The 12778-nt window shown below is 37.4% G+C and overlaps 1 protein-coding gene across 1 annotated transcript; it reads left to right on the top strand.

Annotated features, from left to right (window-relative positions):
- The first annotated feature begins 211 nt into the window (after positions 1-211).
- On the top strand, positions 212-12306 carry LOC103704901 (ubiquitin-conjugating enzyme E2 2). Its single transcript, XM_008788397.5, has 6 exons — positions 212-464; positions 1721-1854; positions 1959-1984; positions 6427-6516; positions 7596-7684; positions 11908-12306. The coding sequence occupies exons 2-6, from the start codon at positions 1730-1732 to the stop codon at positions 12034-12036; spliced, it is 459 nt and encodes a 152-aa protein (XP_008786619.1). The 5' UTR covers positions 212-464; positions 1721-1729; the 3' UTR covers positions 12037-12306.
- The last annotated feature ends 472 nt before the right edge of the window (positions 12307-12778 follow it).

The following is a 12778-nucleotide window of genomic DNA, read 5'->3' as shown; positions in this document are numbered from 1 at the left end:
GGGGAGGGGACCCTTGAGAAATGCGATAGATTAAGAACCCGCATGGGAATTCCTATGCGAATCCATATCCGCCGTCCAACTTCCCAAGGCATCCAATAGCCGAGTGAAACCTGGAGCGGATCTGACGGCTCGATCACTTGTTCGGGCGACTCCGTGGGGACGGGGCGGCGGACATGATGTAAAAATAATGAAAACAAGTTGATAAAACTCTAAATTAATTTCAGCCCAGAAAAGAGCCCTAACGTTCGCCCACTTTGGACTTTCTATATCTTGCTTCCGACCCCCTCGTTCTCTCTCTCCCTCTCCTACTCCCTCCCTATGAACGGGGACCCGATCTGATCTCTCCTCTCTCGGCTTACCAGTAGGAAAAAAGACGAGAAATTTGCTTTGCCAGACGCCGGCGCTAGCGGTGCTAAAACGCTAGGAAAGGGATCGGCGGCGGTGCTCGCCGCGGTGGATTACAGGTAAAGGAATCATTATCGCCGCTCTTTTGATGTTGTCTTAGATTGTTTCGTGGTTTTTCGTCTCTTCGCATGCGCGATTTGATGGTAAATGGATCTAGATAGGGAAACCCTAATTCGTCTGCAGTTACGGGAAAACCCTAGTTTCGATTGCGGGTTCTGTTGATCTAGTGTGGATTGCAGTCGCATTATTCGAGTCACTGCCTCACTGGGGCCTGTAAGCAACCCCTGGATGAAGGAAAATACGATTTTCATTCTTGGTTGCTCTTCCGGATCTTGTTTTATGAGATCTGCATGCGTCTTTATTGAGATTTGTGATTCGATTCGTACATGGGGTTAATCCCAAATTTCTTCTTTGATGTATCTATTCTCAGGATTTTGATCCTGTTTTAATGCGGCAAATAGGAACTTTTTTCATAATTAGGCGGCGCAATACAGCAACTGATCAGATTTTTAGCCCTAAACAGGATGTTCGGAGAATGCCAGTTTTACTTTTTTTTTTATAGGTTCTAGCTGTGTATTTATAGGAAATAAATTTATTTTGCATTTCTTCCCTTTTGTTGGTCCGAAATGATTTCTTGATCCTTTTCTTTTTGTTTTTGGTATGTTTTTTTTTCTTCTTCAATTTGGCGATGGAACAGATCTTGGTAAGAAAAAACCTAGGTTGGGTTAATTCTGTCTGCAGTTGCTGGAACGCTAGGTTCGGCTGTAGATTCTGCTAAGCTGGTACCAAGTGGACTTGAACTAATTGTGTCACCAGAGCCTTTGAATAAGTCCTCTGTTTAGCTGTAGTGTTTCTACATGCATCCATCTTTAACCAAGAGACTCAAGATTTGAATCTTGGTTGCTTTTTTTGAATTTGATTTTTTGATTGATTATGCATTCCAGTGCACCTCTTTACAAAATCATGGTGTGATGAAATTTGCATATGTGTTATCAAGAATTGGGATCTGATTCATATGTGGGGCATTCCTGAATTTTAATTTTGACATATGCGAAGCTCTCCATTTTGTATGATGTTAATCTTGTTTGAACACGGAAGCTGTCAACTTTTTAGCATCTTGCTTATGGGCTTAAAGAAGCTGATCTTCACTTGGCTTCTAGCTAATATTTTTTTAGAGAAAACCGATTTACTTCTGTACTGGTTATGTTTATCTATCTCTGGGATATAAACTGATTTTTTACATCCTATTTTCATTTTCTTTTTCTTTTTCCTTTTCTCCCTTTGTGGTTGGCATAAAATGGTATGGATGATATAGGTGGTGAGGATGTCGACCCCTGCAAGGAAGAGGTTGATGAGGGATTTTAAGAGATTGCAACAGGATCCTCCTGCAGGAATCAGCGGCGCTCCCCAGGACAATAACATCATGCTTTGGAATGCTGTTATATTTGGGTATGTTTGTAAGAAACTGTAGAAACTCTATTATCATATTTTTCTAGATGTTGCTTTATGTGGTGACTTTTGCTGATACTCTGTTCTTGGGTTTTGTTTTGCAGCCCTGATGACACCCCTTGGGATGGAGGTGAGGCAATTTAAGTACTTAAACATTTGGCTCACAAAAGAAGATGGAAGTTGAAGCATGAGACTGACTTGTTATTGTTTGCTGTAGTTATCAATAATTTATTTATTTAATCTGATGTATTTCTTACATCAGTATATTTTTTTAAAAAATAGTTAACATTTACTAATTTTGCATCTCAGTTACCCTTTTCCCTTGCACTTCAAAGGCATGGTCAATAATATTAATGTGGCATCATTTTATGCTGTCTGTTTCCACATCCTAATGATAATATTGCATTTGCACAAGACTGGTTTTATTATGTGATCCTTATAGTGTTGTTGCTAGGTTTAATAGTATGTGACATAACTCAAGATGCCAAGCTATGTTGTCATGCATTATTTCTTGTGTTTTGATATGCTTTAAGTTCCTTAATACATATGTTTTGATTTTTTTATTTCAGATGGACTGTTATAATATTTATTTTCTATGTTTTTGCTTTCTATTTCCTTGTATGCAGGGGTATGTAGTTTGGCATGGTACACGGTGAAGCCATATGTGACTTATCCAAATAAGCCATTAAGTGGAAATCCTCTAGCAATTGATTTTATGCCTGGATACTGAAATAACTCAGCTTTAAAAAAGACAAGATAGGATCATAATTCTTTTCCCGAACAAACAGGAAGAAATCTTTTTTTTTAATAGCATTGGATGCCTTCAAGTACCTTGAATCCTGCCAATAGTCTAGAGAGTAGAAAAGATAGTTTATTGATGGAGTTGAGAGAAAGATGAGGTGGCCTAGGATGCCATTTTCATTATGGGCAGATAGTATAGGGAGACAGAGAGAAGAGAGGACGAGAGAATGAGGGGGTGTATATTTTCTCCAACATTGATCAATAGTCAACGTTTTAATTACAATTTATAAGGTTTGTGGAGTTATATATGAAGGCTTCGAAAAGACCTCAAATTTACAGGTTTGATGAGTTGAAGACGTCCTCTTTAACATTCGCTCCTGAAGAGACTAGAACTCGACTTCTATAAAAAAAATCTTTTTACTAAAAATTCGAATTGGCCATTTGAGAATTTGAATAAATAATGCCTCGTTGATGGACATTCGTTTTCCAAAAAAAATAAATTTTTTTAATATAATTATAAATTTATTATTTGAATTTTCATTGATAAAGGGCATCTTAGTGCACGAGGCTCTTACTACTGTGGAGTTTGGGAAGTGTCAGATGTACGTGGCCTTATCCTTGTGAAAAGGCAATTTCCATATTTCAAATCTGACACCGGGTCGCCATAGAGCATTCTTACTGTTGCGCGCCAAGGCTTACCCTCATGCATTTTCATGGATCTTATCATATATCCTAAAACTAAAATCCAGGGCCTACCATACTGCCGTATACCACCCGGTATGGGGTGTATCATACTAGGAGAAAATTGGTACGAAATTCAACTTTGAGTCGGTACAAGCCCTATACCATCGCATACCGAGACGTACCATCCCATGCCAAGGCATACTGATCTATATCGAAGTGTATTGACCTATACCGAGACGTACTAAGGTTCGTACTGGGCCATACCAAAGCGTATCGACTTGTATCGAGGTGTACCGAGATAAAAATTGAGAAAAATGGTTAGAAAGTTATTTTAGTATAGGATGCGCATTGTACCGAACTGAACCAATAAGGTATTGATACGATATCAGTACCAAGATTGCGAACCTTGCTAAATTCCATCATTGTGTTTCATCAGTGTCCATTTATTCGAGGATTTCTATGAGCTATAACTCTTTGCAACTCAATATGCATTAAAAAAATTACTTGATAAAGAAATTCATCACCAAAGATCAAATTTCTTATGACACCAAATTAATGTGACCTAAATTAAAAAGTCATTGCTCCAGAAGAAGCAAGGAGGTTTAGAAATCCACACACTTTAGGCCCTAGATGCCATGCAATGCCTTTTGTTCCATATCACATAGATAGGTCTAGAAAGATGATAATAAGAGGACCAAGACACCCCTTTTTTTTTTTTACTTGGAGTAGTTTTGGGCATATGCTATGTGTGTTAAATAGACCATCTCAATGCATGAAGCTCTAACCATTACAGGGTGTGAGGATGGTCAAATGTTTGCAACCTTCCTCCCGCATGTCTATAGGTTGTTTTGGTGTTTTGAACTTGTGGCACCCAAGTTACAATGGAGTAATATTACCATTGTGCCAAGACCTGCTCTCATGCTGCATGAGTTAAATGAGAACTAAAATTGGAAGGTTTTGAAATTTCCAAAAAAACAAAATGTTAAAATAAAAGAAAGTGTTAAATGCCCGCTTGGGCGTGATGCTCATTGTTAGGATATATATCACCACCCTCCAAGGTAGATCTTTTCTTTTCTTTTTTCGTTTTCCTTTTTTTTTGGGTGGGGGGTGTGGAGGTGTGCAGCATAACACATCTATAAGACAAGGTTTGCAATGTTGGTTTCGGTACCCATACTAGTATCCAACTTGACAGTGTTGGTGCGGTTCAGTTCTTGGTACAGACACTTGGTACGGATGGCATATCAAGTATCTATTTGCTATTGGTATGAGTTGGCATGCTTGATATGGTATGGTACTGCAAACCATGCTATATGACCCTATTTGGATGGTAGGAATGAGAGCTTGGGAATTGATATCCAGTTAGTGTATAAAGTGGGATTTCTAGTATTGAGATTTTGGTGTTTTTGTCATTTTAGTGTTGGAGAAGGTTGGAATTCTTGCTCCCCGGGGGGGGGGGGGGTGAGAGAGGAAGAGGAGTCATGTAGAATAGGGGAGTCAAGGATTGGTGTTGGGTAAATGCAGGCTGCCTCTTAGTATTGCATTCTTGAATTAATGGGAATTTAGAAAAAGAAAGGGTCTACCATGAAACCTATTAGGCTAGTTGGTGGGTAGAGAAACCTGCTGTTTGCAATTTAAGCTCATGCAACCAAGACTCGTATGTGCGAGACACAAAGACAGAGTAGGAATAATTAAGAGAACCTACATTACATGTAGGATAACTTTCCTTTAACTTAGGAATGAAATTGATGCCCTTTAAGAAAATAAATTTGCACGGTACATGATAATATTTAGTTGCTTGAGTGTACTAGTTCTCAAAATAATAAGGAATGCTACAGGTATATATGTTAGTTTATTGATAGTATTAATTGTTATATATGGTATATATAGTTACGTATAGATGGATATATTAATAAGGATTTCATCATAGTTTAAGAAGACGGCTGAACTTCCAAGACTCATGATTAAGCTAGAGTTACCATTGTAGTAGGAAATGGGAGAGATGACTACTTGCTTTGTCTCCATATGTGTGAGACACAAACACACAGAGTATCAAGACTAGGAAATGGAAATACAGCTGCTTGATTATTGAGGGAGCATGAAGAGGAGGCATCATGGAAGAATCTATCAGGATATTTATTAGTTTCCTTTTAAGGAGTTTGACTGAATAATAATCTAAGAGCAATTTGTTTCCCGACTGGCTTAAGTGAGAGACAGTAGGTAGAGACAGGCCAGTAAATTTGCAATATGCTTACTGCCCTTTCACCATAATCCTAAACATCAACTGTTGTTTCAACTTTGGGGATATTTGTCAACTAATCCTATTAAGGGCCACGTCTAGCATTATTACATGCTTTTCCTTTTTTTCCCTCTCCCAACTTCCATCCATGTTAACTTATGCTTGTCTTTTCCTCATAGACTCACTGACACATATTTAATCTCCTCTTTTTAACCAAGGCTGCCTCAATTCTACATTGAACATGTTCCTTGAAATTTTGTGGAATAACTTTTCTTGTAACAATTATTTTTTTCATTGTCCATCGCAAAAGTGACAGACTAAAATGCCCAAACTTCTGCTTCTTATTACAGGGGTGTGCGGGTGTTGGGGTGTGTGTGTGTGAGAGAGAGGCTGGCATGTCAAATCCAGTTATGGGTCTTGTCCCAAATTTGAACGCATTTATTCAAGGGCTTCTAGATTAGCTTTGGTTTTCTAAAATTCTAAAACTAAGGATAAACTAAAAACAATCAGAATGTGGTATGTGCTATGTGTAGGTAACACTGCCAACAGTATTAATTAGTTTTTTTATTCTCGTTCAACATTATAGTACTTTAGGCATATTTTCTTACCCTTATACATCTCATCATGCCATTCTGGACAATATGTGGAGATGATTGGGTGTATCATTACTATGTTGATACAACATTTTCAGATATGCAATCCTTGCTTTGATATACTTATCTTTAAGTAGCTTTCTTCCTCATCTTAAATGATATTGGTGAATGGCATTTCAAATCTGCAAATAATTCCTGTAATGGTGACGTGGTTTTGCTGGCTTTGTACATAATTGCTTTCATGACTTTGTAAGTTGTTGATTTTTGTTGTTTTGGATATTTTTTATCTAACATATGAACTTATCTTGTGTTTGTCAGGTACGTTCAAACTGACACTTCAGTTTTCAGAGGATTACCCAAATAAACCACCAACCGTACGCTTTGTTTCTCGAATGTTTCATCCAAACAGTAAGTTCTGATATCAAGATTGTTCTGCTCTTAGGAATCTGGACTTGCATCACTGCTTCTAGGTCTTGTTTCATACTGTATCTTTGTAATGAGTAAAGTGGAGGTAGTGCTCAAGCTGATACATCTTGATTCTAGAAAGCTGCATTCTAAATAATAGCAATAGCACTTATGCTGCGTGAGCACTTTGCAACAACAGCAAGCACGGAGAGCTGATGACCTGATGCCTCCTACTTGCTATATCAGTCAATTGGGATCTATAACTTCTAATTTTCAAAGCTTAGGTCATTCTGCCCATAATGGATTGGTTAGTTTTGTTGTGAGTATCTCGTGTTATGATGTAATAATATAACACATCATGGTTGGGTGCCTGGTCTTTGAAAAGTTCCTTTACAACTGCAATGCCATTGTATTTAATTTTGGAAGAGATGACATGGCATTGTACACATTAGGTTATTATTAATCAAGTTAGTTAAGAAAGTCTGCCTGATTGACTCATGATGCTCCCAAAGTGCATATTGGCCATGTTACTTACCTGTTCTAACCTTCTTATACCTCCCTATAGTCTTAAAATCTTTTCTTGCACGATGGTTAGTAATATATTTTGGGAGATCTGAATAGATCAGCACCTTTGTTATGAGTCATAATAAGTGAAAAAAATTAGGTGGATAAGTTGACTATTGAGTGAAGAACCATTAGCTGAGTACTAGCTCTATCTTGGAAGGTCAGAAAGTTAGGGGATTTTTTTCTTGGTTATATTGTTAACTTTATATTTTGAAGAATACTACTTTGTCCATCTTCTATTTTGCACAGTAAGTTATATGTATACTCATGAACAAATTTATTGGTATAAGCCTTTTTACCAGGGCTGTCATTTCATCATCTTACAAAGAGTGCTATTATTCTTCAGATATGCTTATAAATTGCTTCAGTGATGACATTAGAATTGCATTGTATAATTTTTTTTCCCTTCCAATTTTATTGTAACGGTTTGCTGATTTTAAACCTATCTGGTAGAGTTATATGTTGGATGCTAAGCCATCCTTTTCTTATTTTAACCTTTTGTGGTTGAATATTTATAGTTTATGCGGATGGAAGCATATGCCTGGATATCCTACAAAATCAATGGAGTCCTATATATGATGTAGCTGCAATACTTACGTCAATCCAGGTTTGAGAATCCTTTTTTTTTTAAAAAAAAATGTTTGTATCCAAGGTTCTGATGCTTATTTAACCCTGTACTGTCATGTACAAATGAACCCTGACAAGGAAGTGAGAGTTACAACCAAATGATAATGTAGTTCCATATAATGCCTAGAATCTATTTTCAGTCATTTTCTTGTCATGATTTTGGTGCAAATTTATAATTATCTGTTCTTTCCAATCTATTCATATTTCACCAATAAGATGAACTTTTAAAGCCACAGAATATTATATGAAACTTCTTGGCAATTTTGTTTTGTTGCTATTTGCTGAAAACTATGTTACATTGGGTCGGGCAGGGTTGAAATGTAGCCAAGTTTGATCGATGACACAGCACGGAGAGCATAGAAGTTTTGTGTAAAATTTAGGAAGAGAAAAATATAGATAAAGAGAATCTAGAAGAATTCAGAAGAGACATTTAGAAGAAAGGGAGATTGTGTGGAATCTACAACAATAAATCAATAATTCATAATTACCAAAATTCAAAACCTATCTTTACAACCTTTTGCAAGCTATAATACCAATTTCGGAATAAACTTGCCACTTAATTACACCTGAAGCTTCTGGCCACTTTTTGATTTGAGTTTGACCGAATGTCATCAAATATCAATTATAGATCTCGAAGAGACCTTTCCAATAAGTCCAAGATCACCGTATCTGATATTTGTGTGAAAAAATATGCCTTGCAGAAGATTGCTGGTTCCATGCAGGCTGCGATAAGCTTCGACTGTTCAATCTGACAAATCTGTAAATATATCCTACATCGATCAAGCTTGGTTTGAAATTATTTTGAGCTTGAACTCTAGGATTAAGCTTGATTTGTTTATTATTCAAGCTTAGCTTAATTTGTAGCCAAGCTGAACATGAGCCTTCAACTTGATAATTCTAAATTGAGATGAAATCAATTCAAGCTTGTTCGAGCTCTGTCCATATTTGAATTATAGCTTGATTCAAGCTTAATGCAGGCCTGTATTAATGTTTAAGTAATTCGAAGAACACATAAAGTACACTGATTAAAGACCTACCCGACAGTACATATCTATGAATATCCAATTTATATATTATAAATATATGCAAGCCTTATTGAGGTCGGTTGAATTTTGCTATGGTTTGAAATTAATTTTGAACTTGTTTTGTTACCTCAAGCTTTGATTTGTCTAGCTTCCAGTCAAGCTTGTTTTGAGCTTTTCTCAAGCTGAGCAAGTTGAGCTCAAGCTGGTTAGTTCATCTGGCAGCCCTAGGTTTGGATATGGGTCTCAAAGTGCAGGTATATATTGAGAGGTCAGATTCATCTTATTCACAAATATTAGGATACGAGGACTTAGCTAAAGAGGATCTTTTATACCCACTTGTCTCTTCTTATGTACAAAATTATGCCTATTTTATACAAACTTGTTTTATGCACAGGCCAGGGACTGAAAAGTAAGTTGCAATAAAAACTAAGGCTGGGAGTAAATATTTCTATCGACAGTCTTGGAATGATAAATTATATGCAAAACAGGGACTGAAACTTAATCTGTTCATTTAAATGGATGGATCATCATCTAATGCTGTCCTTGCAACCCATGTGCATTGCATGTGTTTATAAATCAAACCTTGACCTTTTGCCCATCCGCCTTTCCCTTTCTCAACTATCTTGTGTGGCACCATGACCTCTGTCTCTATGCAAGTGAATCCGTCAGCCACTGATCCCCTGTGTACTGGTGACCTTGTCGGCCAGATAGAGCCCCACCAACAGCCTGTCTCATCTCAAGTGGGTGCCACGCAATCCCTTCCTTTGATCTCCTCCTTCCCTTCCTTCCTTCCTTTAGGGTCAAGACATCCATGTTACCTTCCATCTTGTCCGTTATCCAATTTCTTAATTTCTTGGACAACCTGGTGTGATGGTATTCGTAATGCATGTATTCATAATGTGTCGAACTCATGTCTTGTACCTATAGCTGTTTCATCTTATGTTGACATGGGTATGGTGGGTGGGGTGGCGAGTCTGGGTGTCATAGATTGAAAGCTGAAATAGTGGACCTTGAACCTTTTTTCTGTGAAAGTTTATTCAAATCCCCTTGTTGCTAAAACTATGTCAAAACTCATTTTTCTTATATTACCCAGCTTGGCCTTTGTTTTTCTTTCCTGTTGCTTTTGAAATCTTGAGCACCTGTTCATTTTGCACATCGTGTAGCATGCTCAGCTTGATTTGCCTTTTTCATACTACTTCGCTTTAGTGCGTTCTTTATGATCATAGCTTCTGCTATTTTAGGTGTGTTCCTTTGACCTATTCTATTCTCTATGATATTTCAATAGTTTGTCCCTTGTGTAATCAAATATTGTAATTGAGCGGTCTTACTCTTATTTAGTCTGCTTAGGTGGATTGGCATCTAGCAGGATGGTCAAGAGTGCACCTGAGCCTAGAGAGCCAGCCACCTAGGCATCTAGGCAGCAGGTTTCAGAAATACTGGTTAGAATTTGTGAGAATTAAGGGTGAGAAAAAAATAATATGAAGAAAGCTGAAGAGAATATAGTTTCTAATAAAAAAAAAGCTACGATCAAGGGGTGTAATTGCTCCTAAGTTTTTCATTTCACTTGAGTCATTAAATGTTCTGGACAATAGAATTTTCCTGAATTAGTGACCATGGAAGTGCAATTGTTTCCAAGTTGTCTAACACTCACCATGTTCCTTTCCCTTAGGTTTGCACACATGATCTAGTTACCGATTAACACTTAGATTTTGGTGCCCATTGAGCTCAGAGGTCATCTATTCTAACCTCATATCCCCTATTCTATAGAATTCCAATTTGGAGCATGCCATCTTCAGATTGAGGTTAATTGTAACACTATCAGTTGTTGAGAAATTTAAAGAAAAGAAAGTTTTTAGATAGTGATCTTCTTGTTGATTGTTTGGTAAAGAAACAAATATTCAAGATAAGAGAAAATAAAAGGCCAATATTTTCTCTAAAAGACCTAAAATGGTTCCTCCAAAGCTAATGATTTTGGGATAAACTAGTAGATAGGGAAGTAGTTCAGGACATCGTGTTTCTTCTTAGTCTGACCAAACATGAGAAAATTCCTATTTTATTCTTTTTTCCTCTCTTCATTCTAACATGTATGTACTTTTGTGAATTTTCATGACAACCAAACAGAGCTCAAGACAAAACACATCTACAAATTTTATATAGATTAGATAATGCAATAATGAGGGCCTTGTTGATGAGAAATGCGAAAGTTGATAAGTTGTTCAGCAACCAGGCAGATAAACAGCTGCTTGTCATTATAGCTTGTTAGACAACGTTAAGCTTTCTAGGCAGGTAGTTTGTTAAAGAGACTACCACACATTTTGTTGAGTTATTAGATTTGTGCTACTTTACATGTTGGTAGGTGACTTTCGCAAGACTTGGAATTTCTTAGAGGGATTATAATGCTTGGTCATTGATGTGGGGTAAGAGTTGGTCATAAGCCAGATGAGAAATGTTGGATTACGTAAAAGTGATGGGATCATAGCAGCTGAGCAAACATTGTTATTTTTCCATAAGTAAATTTAAGGCGTTCTTCCTCTCATAATAGAGGTCCAGAAATTAGCATTTTCTAATATTGTACTATAATCATTTACTTGATTTGTATGTGGTTACACAAATTTGAAAGATGTAGAAATCAACCTTAGGCCAAGTAATGCACCAGTCAACGAGAAGTATGCTAATTGACTGGGTTAGGTCATTGCATTGGTCGGTCTTAATGCTTGGATTGAATGTTTTTTCACATAGGAACCATATATTGACCCCAAAGTCTGTAGGTTGGCCTGTTCATGGTTTTGGGCAAATTGGCCAATAGAGGGCCTTGGCCTGATTTTCTTTAGATTACATACACAGTATGTTATATTAACTTGCGTAAATTAAATAACTAGTCAAAAGTTAAAAATTCTCTTTGGCAATTACTTGAACCCTATCCTCTCTCTTCTCCCAAGGATGAAAAGGCCCGTCATTTTTATTTTTGCAACTGCAGGTGGAAACTCTAAGAGACAGATATTTGTATATCCATACCTGTATCAAGTAACCAACGTTGTCATTTACTGGGCCATTTTTGTATATGTGGTGACAATATTATTTGTAAATCCTCCTTTAATACTTTTGCCTACCAATGGCAATTCATTAGTTAAAGTAGGAAGTATCATCTATTTACATTGGAGGCACTTTTGTGTTGCAGTCACTGCTCTGTGATCCAAACCCCAATTCGCCTGCGAATTCGGAAGCTGCACGCATGTTCAGTGAAAACAAGCGCGAGTACAATAGGAGAGTACGTGAGATTGTGGAGCAGAGCTGGACAGCAGACTGATGATGGATCCCATCCCCTCTGATCGACTGGTGCTTGCTTCATCCTAAAGTTGTGGGATGCCATTTGTAGTTAATAATTGCACTATAGATATTGTATTCCAACTTCACCAGCTTCATGCTTGCTGTCAACATATAGTTGCGTGGCTTTCAGATATGGACATTTTTAGCTCTCACTTGAAGATTCTGCTAAGTTTTGTGTTGTGAGGCAAATATTGACTGGACCATTTGTTTCCATCTTTGTCTATATATATATATATATATATTCCATTGATGAGCTGGCTTGTTGGATGAATTGATGCTCCATTTGATCCATTAAGTGTATCAGCTAACGAATTGTTTTGCTAGGAACCTCCTGTGCTTGATTGCATTCTGGGACTGATCTTGAGCTTTAGGTGCCTGAAGACTTTTGGACGCCGTTCAGACTTTCTTTGCCCTGGATTTTTCTGTTTCCCTATTTCGTCTTCAGGCTTGCATCCCAGGAGCTCTTGTTCGACTACCGAGTGGTTATACCGTAGCATTTCTTGGCTTAACCCAGAGCACTCCTGAAGACGAGATAGGGAAATGAAATGTTCTGAATGTTGTTCATGGATGCAGCTGCGGAGCTCATGGACAGGTTTGAGATTTTGATCACGTCCACCAAATATCTGACTTATGGCTTCTATAAGTTGCAATTGCAAATATACAAACAGCAACTACCATGACCTAAACTGGTGGCAAGTTTATCACAGATTTAAAGTACAATC

Source organism: Phoenix dactylifera, chromosome 12, assembly GCF_051530095.1.
Source record: "Phoenix dactylifera cultivar Ajwa chromosome 12, Ajwa_hap1_PhDact_Kaust_v1.1, whole genome shotgun sequence".
NCBI classification, from domain to species: domain Eukaryota; kingdom Viridiplantae; phylum Streptophyta; class Magnoliopsida; order Arecales; family Arecaceae; genus Phoenix; species Phoenix dactylifera.
The sequence above is the reverse complement of the archived record's forward strand: the minus strand, read 5'-3'. Positions and strand labels throughout refer to the sequence as shown.

Coding starts and splice junctions, on each gene's coding strand:
- LOC103704901 (XM_008788397.5), top strand. CDS start 1,730: ATGTCGACCCCTGCAAGGAAGAGGTTGATGAGGGATTTTAAGAGATTG. Junction 1,985..6,426: donor TGACACCCCTTGGGATGGAG/GTGAGGCAATTT, acceptor TGTGTTTGTCAG/GTACGTTCAAACTGACACTT. Junction 6,517..7,595: donor TCGAATGTTTCATCCAAACA/GTAAGTTCTGAT, acceptor GAATATTTATAG/TTTATGCGGATGGAAGCATA.